This window comes from Ictidomys tridecemlineatus, chromosome 2 (assembly GCF_052094955.1).
Source record: "Ictidomys tridecemlineatus isolate mIctTri1 chromosome 2, mIctTri1.hap1, whole genome shotgun sequence".
NCBI lineage: Eukaryota > Metazoa > Chordata > Mammalia > Rodentia > Sciuridae > Ictidomys > Ictidomys tridecemlineatus.
The window spans coordinates 31140540-31155729 of record NC_135478.1 but is presented as its reverse complement, the minus strand read 5'-3'; the positions used below and the strand labels follow the sequence as shown (position 1 = coordinate 31155729).

General features: G+C 36.6%; 1 protein-coding gene across 14 annotated transcripts in view; it reads left to right on the top strand.

The window, feature by feature from the left end:
- Rbms3 (RNA binding motif single stranded interacting protein 3) overlaps positions 1-15190 on the top strand; it is a 1318386-nt gene that overhangs the window by 1053390 nt on the left and 249806 nt on the right. For all 14 annotated transcript variants that reach the window (XM_040289897.2, XM_078038251.1, XM_040289900.2 and 11 more), the window contains one exon: positions 7376-7533. In XM_040289897.2, the coding sequence (XP_040145831.1) occupies positions 7376-7533 (158 nt within the window). The remainder of the gene's footprint in view (positions 1-7375; positions 7534-15190) is intronic.

Below are 15190 nucleotides of genomic sequence, written 5' to 3'. Positions count from 1 at the left end.
TTGGCAGGGATTCTTCCTCTTCCATTTGATCTTCAATGTATTTCCTAGTATGTTTTATTTAGAAGCCTTCATTTTAGGATAAAGCTATGCATCTCACTTCACCTGGTCAAAGGCAGTATCTTTGTGGCCAGGGAATGCAGAAGTCTCAGTATGAAGTCAGAGGTGAATATTTGTCTTTATTTTAATTGTTAATTGTCATACGGTATGATAACACATGCATTCATTACCTTAGTCTGGGTTCTCCATAGAAATGGAACCAATAGGATTGAAATCTCTCTCTTTCTTTTTCTCATTTGGAATTAACTCATTACAGAGATGACAGAGGCTGACAAGTCTAAAAACCTAAAAACCTTCCTTTGAAAATCTGGGCACCTAGGAAAGCTGTGTCTATAGCTTCAGTCTAAAAACAGATGGGCCCAAGACCTAAGAAGAGCCAATGTTTCAGTCTGGGTCTGAAAGTAGGAACAGAAAAGGTCCCAGATCCATGTCAGTCAGGAAGGAGGGATTCTCTCTTAACTCCCAGGAGGGGTAGGCCTTTTATTTTACAATGATCTTCAATTGATTGGATGTGGCCCACCCACCATGGAAAGTCAATCTGCACCACACAGTCTATCCATTTAAATGTCAAACTCTCTCAAAAATACCCTCACAGTAACACCCAGAACAAGATTGGACCAAATATCTGGGTACTCTCTGACAAGTTAAGTTGGCACATGAACTATCGAACATGCGTGTTACTGAAACAAGTATGGCCCAAACAGCAGGCTTGCTCCAGGTCTCATCTAGAGATGGCCTTGCCTCCAGGAGACCAGTACCAAGCATGCAGATAGTATCACCAGAAAGGAGAGGAAAGCTTTGTACAAACAAGTTCTAAATAGCTGACACCTTTGGAACAGTGAGTTGACAGTGGAATGTTATTTTCAGAGTGAGAAAAAACATTTAGCTTTATTATCATTCATTTTTAAGTTGCTATAGCCTTTGAAATAGACTCTTCCACTAAAATCCAATTGCTTCTCTGTCTCCACATTAATTTTCTGTTGTGGAAGTGAGATCCATTGAACAGCAATATTTATAGGCTGTCTTCAGAGTTGCAGAACAAAGAGCACTAGATTAAGAGTCAAAAGACACGTCACCATATGGCTTATTTACTTACCAGCCGTGTGACCACTCACAATACCCAAAACACCTTTAGTGTTAGTATCCATATTAAAAGGGGTAAAATGTAATGTTTTGATACATACATGCCTTTTTTAGTGTTCATATCATGTTAAACCCATCAGTTTCTCAAACATTTATTATCTCTTTATGGTGAAAGCATTCAAAATCCTTTCTCCTAGCTTTTTGAAATGCACAGTACATTCTTGTTATAGCCACCCTACTGTCCCTAGCACACCAGAACTACTTGCTTCTATGTAACTGAAGCTTATACGCATAGATCAACACCTTCATCCATCCATCCCACCCACCTACTCTTCCGAATCTCTGGTATCCATTATGCTATTCTCCACTTCTATGAGACCAGCTATTTTAGATGGCACACATGAGTGAGATCATGTGGTTCTTTTCTTTCTGTGCCTGACTTATCTCAACATAAGGATTATAAGTTCCATCCATGTTGTCACAAATGACAGGATTTCATTCTCTTTGATGGCTGGATGGTATTCCATGGTGTGTAGGTAACTACTGGAGTGAGGAGATATCTCATTATGGTTTTTTAATTTAAATTTTTTGTGGTACTGGGCACTTGACTCCTGAGTGCTCTGTTACTGAATTATAGTCCCAACCTTTTCTTTTGATTGTTTGAGACGTCTCAGTACATTACTTTGACTATCCTTTTATCCTGAATTATTCCCGCCTTACCCTCCCGAATGCCTGGGATGACAGTCATGCACCCCTATGCCTAGCTCTATCTGTTTTTTTTTTTTTTTTTAAATGCTCATAATCTCATGTTTGACTCAGAGTTGCTTCAACTCTTCTCAGGATATTTCTCGGTGTTTTGTTACCCCATTTCAGACTAATTCATCTTGAGACATTTGTCTACAAAATAGTTTTTTTAAAAAAAGACTGTAATTCAGTCGTACACAATTTTGTGATTAAGCAGGAATTGGTAATACATAAAATAAGAAGGCACTAATAACCTACTAACACCCATGTGACATATGACAGGAAAAAATCTGAATAGAGTGCTCTAAGCCAATGCTACTCAGGTTTGTGTCACTGATGGCAATCTGCCCATGGTGAAGTATGGACAGAAATTGAGAGCAAGCACTTGAAACCTTGTAGAAAATTTGACATCGGCATGACATCTAATCCAAAAGGTAATGTTGTGTCTGTTGAATATAATAATAAAAAGTTGCCACTTGCATTTTTTAAATTGTTTAATTTTATTTTCCATCAGTTTGTTTTTATTATGTTTTTATGAATATTGATCCATGACAGATTGGAAGTAAAAATGGCCCCCAACTGTGGTAGCTTGAGAAACATTGCTCTAAAATCTCTCTTGTTACCAGTAAGTGCTTCCTGGATGTTTAAGTGTAGTCTCCCTAGATGCCTAACAAATACAGCTTGGAGGAGAAAAAGTTTATTTGGGGCTCATGGTTTCAGAGGTCTCAGCTCATGGCTGACCAACTCCATTCTTACCCAAGTAAGGCATCACAATATGGCAGAAAGGGGTGGTGGAGGAAGGCTTTTCAGCTTCTGGCAGCCAGAAAGCAGAGAGAAAGAAGAACCAGGACAAGATATACAATATACAAAGCCATATTACCAATGACCTACTTTCTCCAAACACATCCCCCCTACCAATAGTGAAAACTCAGTCATCTATCCAAATTACTAATCCATCAAATGGATTAGTCCACTAATTAGGCTACAGCTCTCAAAACCTCATCGTTTCACCTCTGAAATATCTATCACATGAGTGTATGGAAAGGATATACCTGGTATCCAAATCATAATGAAGGTTAGGAGCTCTTTAATTCTCCACAATTCATGCTCTTTGGTGAATAATCAAAAACAAATACACCAAGAAATACAGAGACATTAATTTTTGTCTGTACTAACATACCTTGAAATCACAACCTGCTGTTAACTATTCATGGGGTTTAAGAGTAAAGTCAGTGTCATAAATAGACACAAAATATCTACCCAGCTACAAAAGGACATAGCTCTATTTCTAGCCTATTACCAACTAGTTGAAAGGCCTTGGAAGTCATCACCAGTCCTCTAACTTCTGTTTTCTCCATTTGCTTAATGACAGGCATGAGCAAAACGCCCCCTTAATTCTGGATCTATGTATTCTTGAAATATTAAGATTTTAAAAAGTAATTAAAAAATTAAATTAAAACATTGTTTTAGATTAGAGTTATCACATGAGAAATTCTGAAAAGTTAAAAATGTTCCTTGGTTCAGAGTGCTAATCAATCTTTTGAAAATGACTATCCATTTAAAATAAGTCATATGTGTAAATAAAATGGAAAGTAAAAATATAAGGATATATTGTATTTAAAAGTTTATTCCAGGTAAGTCTTAAATTCTACTGTCAAGTAAATTCAAGACTAATACTGCATTTCAAAGGACAGAATTACTTAATAACACTGCACAAAGTCTTATTCTTTCTGCGAATACAAATTAAGGAATGACCCCATCCAATGCTATATTGTTGCTCTGAATACAAATTAAGTAATTGGTCTTGTTGTTTGAATTTGGAATCAAAAAATAGCCTACTGGGCAATCCCTTATGTATTAAGCTCTGTATGTTTATGGTACATCTTTGAGTCACTGCAACGAATTCAGCACATAAGGAATTAGGAAATGGATTTGAATAAGGATAAAGTAATGTAGTACTGCCTAGGGACAATGACAAAATCTGCATAGCATTCAGGGACCCTGGGGTAGGTTGCTTGTGATTATTTAGCTTCATCAAAGGCAAAGGGGTGCAGAATATGGGACAAATTCCAACCCATTCATGGGACTGCCATGTGTTGTGGTCCCTCCTTGGTATGTTCTGATTAATGCAGGATTTTCCAAGCAAATATTTTTCATGGAACTTGAGCAGATCTTGATGTGTAGGACTCAGAAATCATACCCCCCCCCCTCACAAAAGTTATTCCTTTTTCTCAGTTCTTTCTCAATTCTGATTCTTCCCAGTTGGGGGAAAAAAAAATACAACTCAGTCTGGTGCTAATATGCTTCTAACACCTCTCTTAATTAAGAATCCCCTTTGTAACAGAGAGAGAAAGAGAGTTAACCAGGAGTGTCAAAGCCTTCTGCAAACAAACAGTTTCTTGCTATAATTTAATAACACTAATTCATTTGCTGTTCTTCTAGTAACCTTCTATTTATGGCAAATGATGCTGGCTTTTAAGTTATGGTAGCAACATACAGTTATGTTTTTAAATGAGTTTATTTAAGCCCTACAGGTATGTTGATTTAGAGAAAACTTTTAAATAAATAGTACATGACAGGCAAAACATTTCTAAGATGTGATATGCAAATGATTGAAGCTTGGTTTGTAACAGTGGGTTGGTAGAAAATACCCTGAGCTGGAAGATAGGAAACTTGGTCACATCTAATTCTAACTCTCTCACTAATTATCAGATTGTCCTTGGGCAAGATGATGAATCTTTCATGCCTCCATCTCTTAATTATCCAATAAATATTGTGAAATTTGCCAAACTACATTTGAAGTGATGGTGTGAAGATTAAAATTGATGGATAGTGAAAAACTATAAAAGTTGAAAGTTTTATGTACATAAGGTTTATTATTATGTATCTGAAACATCACTTTTTTTTCTTTTTTATTACTCAAGTGCCTGCCCTCAAAAAAAAAATGCCCCACAACTATTTAGGAAAAGATAATATTATCTTTTAAATTTTAAAGATAATATTATTTCTGTTTCTAAGATCATGAAATTTACTGGTGGTAGTGATAGTGGCTAGTGTGGGAGTGGAGAGAATGATCTCATGAGTACAGTTAGTTCTACATATATACCATTCCAAAATACTAATCTGTAATTGTTTTTTAAATAAAGAATATATGTTCACTTTTACCCGGTGCAGTGGCACACACCTGTTAATCCCAGGAGCTTCTGAGGCTGAGGCAGGGGGATCATGAGTTCAAAATCATCCTCAGCAAAAGCAAGGTGCTAAACAACTCAGTGAGATCCTGTCTCTAAATAAAATACAACAAACGGCTGGGGATGTGGCTCAGTGGTCAAGTGCCCTGAGTTCAATCCCAAGTACCAAAAAACAAAAAGGAATATATATTTAGTTTACTAATTTACATGGTGACAAACAGCTTGAAAGTAAATTACGTTTAAAAAATGAACCCAATAATAGATCTTATTCATCTTAAGGCTTAATTAAAATATTATGACCTATATAAATATTTAGAGGTATTAAAAATAATGGTATTTTGTTTTGTACCAAAATTGTTTTTGAACCTGAATAAAATATTTGGAATCTTGTTTTTTGTATTTTTTCACTACATTTGAAATAGCAAATTTTCTATTAGTATGTTATCATCTCATCACAAAAGATATTTTATTATTACTTAATGCCATTTCCTATAGACTTCAGAGTTTCTTTTCCCAATTTAAATATCTTGTTGATACTTGAATTTAGTTGTTGTTTGTTTAAAATATAATGATCCAATTAAATGTCTGATACATTTTTATATTAATGATTAATCATGTCATCATGGCTGTCTTGTGTTTTGACAATACAACTAAGTTTCAACATATGTCCAATTAAATTTGAAATCATTCACCTATAAATTAGAGAATATTCATTCATTGAACACTAGCAATTGTGATTTATTTCCCCATTCTATTAAGCAAAGCTTATTTAAGCAGTATTGCTGCTGAATTAGAAATGATAGACATCATGATTTTATTTGTATAGAAATATTCATGCTTGGTCTAGGACAGCAACTCTCAAAACTTGAGCAGCTATCAAAATCACCTGGAAGGCTTGTCAAAACCCAGTTTTTTGACCCTCACTTAGATTTCTGATTCAGTAATTCTAGGTAGGGCCCGAGAATTTATATTTCTAACAAACTCCCAGTTGAAGCTAAGGGGGGATGCTATGGTTCTGCGACCACACTGTGAGACCCTCTGGTCTAGCAGAAGGCAATAGCAGAGTAAAGAAGCTATGGCTGGATGATAGGCCAAGATATCTGCCCTGGCTTTGAAACTTGTAATCTGTGCAATGTGGACAAATTAGGGATAGCTTTTTATCATCCATAAAATGGTAATTTATTTGTTGAGACTATTGAGTGAAATAATGCTCATAAGTGCTAAGAACAATACCTCAAAGGCAATCTCCATAACTAGAGGTGATGATAATTAGACTGCAAATAGTAACAATAGTGGCTAGAAAACAATCCAGTAGCCCCATGCCCCATCTGTTGTAACACTTTCTTGGGTTTTAATTATTTGTGGCCAACCACAGTCTAAAAAATAGTAAATGGAAAATTCTAGAATTAAGTTCATAATAATTAATAAAGTTTAAAGTGCAATCACAATGAAATCTTTTTGCTATCCTGCTTTGTCCTGTCTCTTTGTCCAGTGTATCCATGCTGTATATGCTGCTCACTCTCATTAGTGGCTGTCTCAGTTATTAGATCAGCTATGGCAATATTTAGTAGTTTGTTCTACTAAATAATGGCCTCGGTGCACAAGAATGAGTAGTGATGCTGATAATTTGGATATATCAAAAAGAAGCTGTAAAATGCTTTATTTACTTGAAAAGATGAAAGACTATAACTTAAGAAAAATAAATCCTATCATGATGTTGCATAGACCTAGAATAAGAATAAATATTTTATCCATGAATCCAAGAATTTTTGAAGAAATAGAAATTCATTGCTAATTTTGGTGTTGTACTTCAAACTACAAAAGTTAAGCCACAGTTGGGCTGGAAATGTGCTTCAGTGGTAAAGCACTTGTCTGGCATGTGTGAGGCCCAAAGTTTTATCCTCTGCAACACCAAAAAAAAAAAAAAGAAAAATATTAAATTATAGAGTTCAATGACATCTGTGGCTTCAGGCATCCCTTGGTGGATTGGTGGTCTTAGAATAAATCCCCTGTGGATAAGGAAGGGCTACACTATCCCTATTTACCTTAGTTCAATCATTCCTCTTTTCTGAGGATATACAGAGAGAGCTTGACTTTCAATGATGACATTATTTCTATGAAAAACTTTCTGCACAAAAAAAAGGAACTTCAGTAAAAAGAAATAGTACTCCTGATGAAAGCACTTTCAAGAGTAGATTGGAGATTAGAATCTAGATTGCAGTTTAAGCAGGGATCTCTTCACTTGTGAGATGATTCTTAATATTCAGAACTTATTGCATTTGTTTCTTTCCTTCCCTTAGCAACAAGAACAAGATCCAACAAATCTGTACATCTCGAATCTCCCCATTTCTATGGATGAGCAGGAGCTTGAGAATATGCTGAAGCCCTTCGGACATGTCATCTCCACAAGAATACTGAGAGATGCTAATGGAGTCAGCAGAGGCGTTGGCTTTGCCAGGTAAAACGCTCGCTCTGTATGTACCCTGTCTTTCCTCATTGTTCCTTTTAATTCCAATCCTTTCTAACATTAGGGCTTTAAGCAATAGAATATGTAAAATCAGATTTTGAAAAGTAGCTTATCAAATCTGTGGGTCTCTCTGTGTCTTTGGTTACACAAAAATACACTGGGCTTAATAAAATATACACATAGAATGTGCTTACGTAACTGGAGTCATAATGATATGTATACCCAGTTCCCAGTCTTCTCTATGTATTTAGATCAACCAAATCAGATGGTGCCAATTCTGGTCAGGTATCATAGATGCCCAGTTTGTAAAGTGTACAAGCCCTTTGAATGTTTTTACACTGATTTCTGTAGAAGAGAGGTGTTGGATTTCTCAGTTAGGAGAAGAGAGAAGAGAGGAAATATTTAGAGAAATACCAATTGTTGGGAAGTCCCAAGGAACCCAGAAATAAAAGGTAAGGTCAAGGAGGTATTTGCATTTAAGAGGCACCGGCTGTGTGTTTTTGATATTTTTGGCAGAACAGGAAAAAAAAATTGTATTTCTTTCATTGTTGGAAAAGAAAGAGTAGTTTTCATTTTAAGTCGAAGGGAATGTGTACAAAAGAGGATCTCAGCCAGAAACGAAGTTAAAATGATCATACCTGCTGTGCTTTCATGAAAAACAAAGCCAAAGAAACCACAAGGAAAAAGAAAATGCTGAATGACAAAAAGGAAAATTAAAATCGGCATCTCCATGGCTTGGTGTGTTTCTGTATGTGTCTCCAACTGACTTCATAGGGATGGGTATTCTGTGCCCTCAGGAATCTGGGATGTTGCAGGCAGATGTGTCCACCTAGGGTGCACTCCGCCATCTCTGGGAGAACCATTGCAAACCGAGCTCAAGGCCACATTGGAAGATGACAAATGTAATGAAAATGTTAATTGATCTCTGACGTGACTTGAGCTCATGGGCCATGTCTCAGAATTCTTTTTATTTTTGTTGATGTTCTACATGTAGTAGACCAGTAGATGTATGCTAGGGATGTGTACTTGAAGGTTAGAAGAAAGATAAGCAGAATGAAACTCTCCCAAAGTGAATATATGTAGAAGCATTCAGGCTTCCAGAATACCGATGACTGTTGACTTCATAGTAGAGACAGAGCAAATGACACTCTTGGGTCTCTTGAGTTTTGCCAGTGTAGTCATTTTTGGATAGTGTACAACTTTCTCTCAGAGGCTAGTGCAATGTGGGAGTTCACCAAGTGACTGCTATGTTTGGTTTTACACAGCATGCACATTCCTTTGGTTCTTCCCCCATCGCCTTGCCCTCCCAAAACTCTCTAATAAATCAGTTTCTCCTTTACTTCAGCTGAGAAATAAATGCATTTCAAATTCACCAAGAGAATACATTTTCTAACATCCATTGTGATTTTTTTTCTCTTTTTTGGGTACAACGCATCATAGTTTGCTTGGGCTGTCATAACAAAATACTGCAGACTGAACAGCTTAAATAGCAATTTTATTTTCTCATGATTCTGGAGGTTGGATGTCAGAGGTCAAGATATCTTCAGGGTTGCTTTCTTGAAAAGCCTACTCTGATTTGCCAATGGCTGTCTTTTCCCCATATGCATATGGTCTTCCTTCTGTACATATCTGTGTCCTGCCCTCCTCTTCTTCTAAGGGTACAGACACACAGAATGGGGCCTCATTTGAACTGAATTTCCTCTTTAAAGGTCCTGTCTCCAGATACATTCACATTCTGAGATACTGAGTGTTAGAACTTGAGGGTGGTGCAACTCAAACTGTAACACAAAGATTGAGAAATTTATTTCTCTCTTTTTTTAGTTTGTTCTAATTTGTTATACATGACAGTAGAATGCATTTTGATTATGTCATACATAAATGAGCATAATTTCTCTTTCATCTAGTTGTACATGATGTACAGTCATATATGTCATATATGCATGTATGGTATTAATGTCCAATTCATTCTACCATCCTTCATTCTCCCATACACCCATATGTCCTCCCCTCCCTTCACTCCCCTCTGCCTAATCCAAAGTACTTCTATTCTTCCATAACCCCCCAACCAACACAAACGCACACTTAATTGTGGATTAATATTCACATATTAGAGAAAACATTCGGTCTTTTCTTTCATTTTTTTTTGTGTTGTCTTATTTTGCTTAGCATGATATTCTCCAGCTCCATCCTTTTACTGATAAATGCCATAATTTCATTCTTTTTCAAGATTAATATTCCATATTGTATGTATAACACATTTTCTTTATCCATTCATCTGTTAAAAGGCATGTAGGTGGGTTCCATAGTTTAGCTATTGTGAGTTGTGCTGCTATAAACATTGATGTGGCTGTATCATTGTGGTATGCTGATTTTAAGTCCTTTGGATATAAACCAAGGAGTCATCAGATAGCTGGGTCAAACAGTGGTTCTATTCTAGATTTCCCAAGGAATCCTCATACTGCTTGCTTTCCTTAAAGGGTGCACCAATTTGCAGTCCCACCAGCAATGTCTAAGTGTATCTTTTCCCCCACATCCTCGCCAACATTCATTGTTGTTTGTATTCTTGATAACTGCCATTCTGACTACAGTGAGATGAAATCTTAGAGTAGTTTTGATTTGCATTTCTCTAATTACTAGAGATGTGCATTTACTTCTCTTATGCCAATCTTTGTTGTACAACTTGATTTTGCTTTAAGTGAAGCTTGTTCTTATAAAGTCCAGAGCCAAGTAATATATGACATGAGATCAAAGCAGAAATCATGTTGTATGATGTCATGAAAAGAGTAAAACATACAAAGTTATTTTTCTTTAGGAACGGAAGAAGGGTGGAAATATTAAGTTGATATTCTATCCCTGCTCTGCAGGTAGCCTCTTTCTCTTCCAGTGTATTTTGCATATAGAAGTCACAGAGAGCCCTTAAAAATTAAAATCTGATTATGTCAGGGTCCTGATGACAGTGCTTCAATTCAGCCTGGGTGATGTCATTTGCAACCTTTCCACATCATGCCTGGCCTCACTCACATCTCAACTCTTAGGTATCCACTTGAACGTTTTTATTCAAAGAGTACTTCATTGGCCTCCAACCCCAGACTGCAAACAGCATTAGTTGCCTTTGTTACAGCTCATATAAAATTTTTGCTTGTTTATCTTTCTCAAAAATCTATCATAGTTGCAATGAATTTGCTGTTTAATTTTGTCTTCACCCACTGGATTGCCTATGTGATTCTTTAAGTCAGATTTCCTTTTTCATTGTTGGATGGATGGATGGACAGGTAGGTGGGTGGTGGATTTCATCATTACCATTCTATCAAGTTCCTGAATAGAGAAGCTGAAAGGAGCTTTGGAGATGAATTATCTGTCACATTCCTCTACTGAAACTTAGAACTCTGTGCTCTAAATCATGGATTTCCCAATTGCAGAAAGTGGCAAGTGGATTGAAAAGGAAAACGTAGGTTCAAGTCACACCAATGATTTCTTAGGCTGTAGAAATGAAAAGGAAACTGTGAGTCTGTTCCTCTCTCTCTTGTAAAAAGTCAGGAAATTGACAAAATGAGTATTTCATTCACCATGCATCTTCGCCTGTAAATTCAGAGCAGCAAGATCTCATATGATTAACCTAACTTGATGAAGTGAGAGAATAATTTTAGCTCTACCATATGTAGATAGATCTGCCCAAATTCCTACTTCATCCACATTTGTTCTGCATTTTCTGTAACAAAACTATTGTTTAACTAAGTTGATTTTTCACAACCTAATCCTTACACAGTGCTACTGCCCTTTAAAATATGATCCCCTTTTCTTTTTTACTCAGTCCTTCTCATCTAAAACTTAACCTCTGAACCACAAACCAGACAAGATGATTTAAGTCTTGATTTTTCTCGATTGTCTCCAGGATGGTACCTAGCAAGTGAGAGAAGTTACTGACTTCCTTGCAGATGTCTTGGGACAGTAGTTCTTCAAGGATAGTTCTCAGATCAGCAGTTTCAGTATTATCTCAGGACTTTTTAGAAAATTTTTCATCACTGATCTCCTGAAGCATCAGCCTGGTGATAGGGTGGACAACAGTGGGGAATCAGTATTCACAAATACTTCAGGTAGTGGTGCTGCTTGTGGAAATTTGAGGAACATTGCCTTAGCTCATTAGAACCTATTGTCTTGATCATATGGGAGGTCTGAAAAAATCTCAGATTGCCGAGTCTCACTCTTGGAGTTTCCAATGCAGTAGGTGTGGGGTGCCACCCAATTATTGAATTTCTAATAAGTTTCTGGGTGATGCTGCCACTGCTGATAGGGGACCCAGACTTTGAGAGCTGTTGCTCCGTGGTCACCAGTTCTGCTGATGGAAGTGCTTCCTATTGATGGCTCTATCGTACCACAAGTCACTTTCTCAGAATGTTCCACTCGTGACTCTGTCTCCTGTCCCATTCCTCGGGGCTAGAGACCATGCTTTATTCTTCATTATATCTTTCCTAGGACTTAGAGTGGTTTCTCACATATAACTGGTCTTCAGTAAATTATTGATGGTTAAATGAACTCTCTTTAAGTTTTTCTTTTTGTTTGTTTGTTTTGACTATAGAAAAATGAAGAATAAAAGGAGAGAAAATCATGGACATGAATAGAGAAGGCAGAATATCAAATACCATCAACATATGATGCCAATGATTAGCCAATTCTAAGCCAGGGAGTACTAGCATGTTAGAGAAAACTACAGTGGCATCAGCTCAACTTGTACTGGTTGATAACTTTCTTCCTCTAAATATTCACAGTGCCACATTATTAGAAGAATATGTTTATTCATTTGGGAGAACGGCTAGCCTATAAATGGGTCTAGTAAATTATTGTACGTGTCTGTTGAATCTATGATTATCACAATTGATAAAACCTGAATCGTTCTTTCAGCAGGCTTCCTTTTGAATGTTACCATTAGTCACTTCTCATCACCAGATGTGGTCCTTCATTCATGTACCAGAGATCCTGAAATTACTTTGACTGGAAAGAAAACCCCACATTATTATTTTACTTCCAAGCTATACACTAGTCTTGTTTGATTACCATCTCTTCAAAGTAAAAGGAGAATCTTCATTTTATATTTAAAATACTGAACTTCAAAGCATCAATTTGAATGCCAGTTGGGCACAGAGACGGCACAATTACAGGCTTTTCAAGGTTCCAGAAGCACGAGATAGTGTCTGAAATGACATTTTATTTTTATGGGTTTTTCTTTTTCTTTTTTTTTCTCTCACTCTCTTGTAACTTAAAACAATATGGTAAGATACACCATTCTCCAGGCAGCAATTTATGGCCAAGTCATAAACCTCTAAAAACAGAAGTTTATGGTGGGAATGCTGACAGTGGACCCCACTCCTGCAGCACCAGTGGGTGCCAGCAGACTACCTTGCCTGTGAGGGTGGGGAGCAGGGTGTAAATCAGCCAGAGTCTGCAGAGACATGAGTGTATGTTCATGTTATCCATTTCCCATTCCCAGCAACATGAGACCATTTGTCCAGCAAAAAATCACACTGAAAGAGCCTTATGAGAGGCCAGTAAAGAATGACCCAGGGTGGAGAAGGGATGGGAGTGAGCATTCACATTTAATCCAGCTTCAACATCTGGAAACATAGAACCTCTTTAAGAAATGCATTTACTGTCCCCTGGTGAGCTAAAGAGCGTGAGAGACCACTGAACACAGAGACCTTTGTGTTTTGTAGGGTTTTTTTTTTTTTTTTCTCCTCTTCAGTACACTTAATTTGATTCTCATGGAGCTTTGTTTAAATGACTTTTAACATATGGGTGGTCTTGTGTTCCACATCTCCCTCTGACCCAGCAAGTTTTCTTAAAAAAAAAATAAATAAATAACTGCAGTTCTTCTTTCTTTTCACTAAATAAAAGAATTAATGGTGGTTACAGGCAGACTGATGTTAGCATGATTATTAAAAATCGGTAGAAAAACCAGGTTCAAATAGTTTTTGCATTTTCTATTAATATCTTTGAATATCATTAACATTTTTTGACATGCAGTCTACTGCCTAATACTTCTTGGCCCTGTCTTCTCCCACTTCCAGAAACATAATGGGAACACTGAATCAGAATAAGCATAATAAAAATATAGGAATTTTAAAAATTATTAAACAAATGCTAAATGGTAGGTAAATATATGATTTTTAAGGGGATCATATCTATCAAATTTTGTTTTAATTGTTTGGATTGTATCTACCTTGAGTCCATTATTGTGTTAAAAACTCCTCTCTTGCAGTTCGGCAGTTCTTTTCCCATTACTCTCTCAAACACATAGATCCAGGAAATCAAATGTGACCAAAGCAAATCTCTCAAGTGTAAATTTGGTGATTAGCAATCTCCAAACTACAGCTGTGTTTGCAAAACAGGTTACTTTTGTATTTGCTGAGGTTGAAAAGGATAAGACCATGTTTCTTTCTTTCTTCCCTATTTTTTCCCCCTTTGGAATTTTAATCCCTCTTTTAGTTGCCTGCAGATGAAATATGCAGGAGAGGATGCTCCAGGTACCCCCTTCAGCTCCTTCTTCTCTGTTTTCTGTGTGCCTCTTTACTTTCACTTATTTCTTCTCATTACCTGTTTGTCTTTCTATTACCATCAGAAAGCCATGACCATGCCTGGGGAAAGCAAAACATCCTCTTTCTTACTCAGAGCCCTGGATTTCAAAACCCAAACCAACCGTCCAGCCTGAATTAAATAGTATTGAATAATTTGTTATTCTGAAATAATCTAGACTCAAGTCTTTTTCTGGAGAAGGGGAGCAACATATATTCATTGCTTTTTTATTTTAAATTGGACATATCTATGTTCCAAAAATTGCCATTTGTGGAATGAGAAGAAAGTTCTGAAAAATCATTTACCCAGATGAGACTGAATTTTGTAAACTGAATTTCCAGATTGAAAATCTTGGCCATTCAACATGCTCAGGACCTGCAGGGTCTCTGTGCCCTATACCTCTTCTAAGCACTAAGCATGGAAGGAACTTTTGGAGAATCCAGAGGCTATGAGGGTTTAAGACAAGTAGACTGCTTCTGGCCCATAGAGAAGAATGATTCGGAAATATAGCCCAATATCTTTTAGATTATAAGTTTGAGTTAGCTTCTGTAGTATGTTTCCTATATGCTCACTTTTCTGTGAGTTGGTGCGACCCATTTGTTCTCTACATTTCTGTGATTAAGAACATAGCTCTTTCAGAGATTGAAAATATCTTAGTTTATGACTTAGTTCAGTACCTCTTACCAGATTTTGGGCCAGTTATTTAAATACCCTGAGTCTTCTCCTGATAGATAAAATGCACTTATTTCTTCACTCATTTATTTGTCATCCAATAAATATGGTCTTGGTCCCTTCTAAAAGCCATTAACTGTTCTAGATACAGCAATATAGAGATGTCCACAAAGAGAAAATATCTGCTTTCATGAAATTATTCTCTGTTGGTTTAGGGAGATGTCAATAAAATTATAATGAACAAATAATCAAATATCAAATAATACTTTGAAATTATAGTATTGAATAATATTGAATAATTACAAAATCAAAATAAAACAGGGCTTTCACAAAATCAAAGGACAGTGATACAGCATATGGGACGAGGATCAGGCACAGGAAAGCCCCCTAAATAGGGAATATTTAAAGT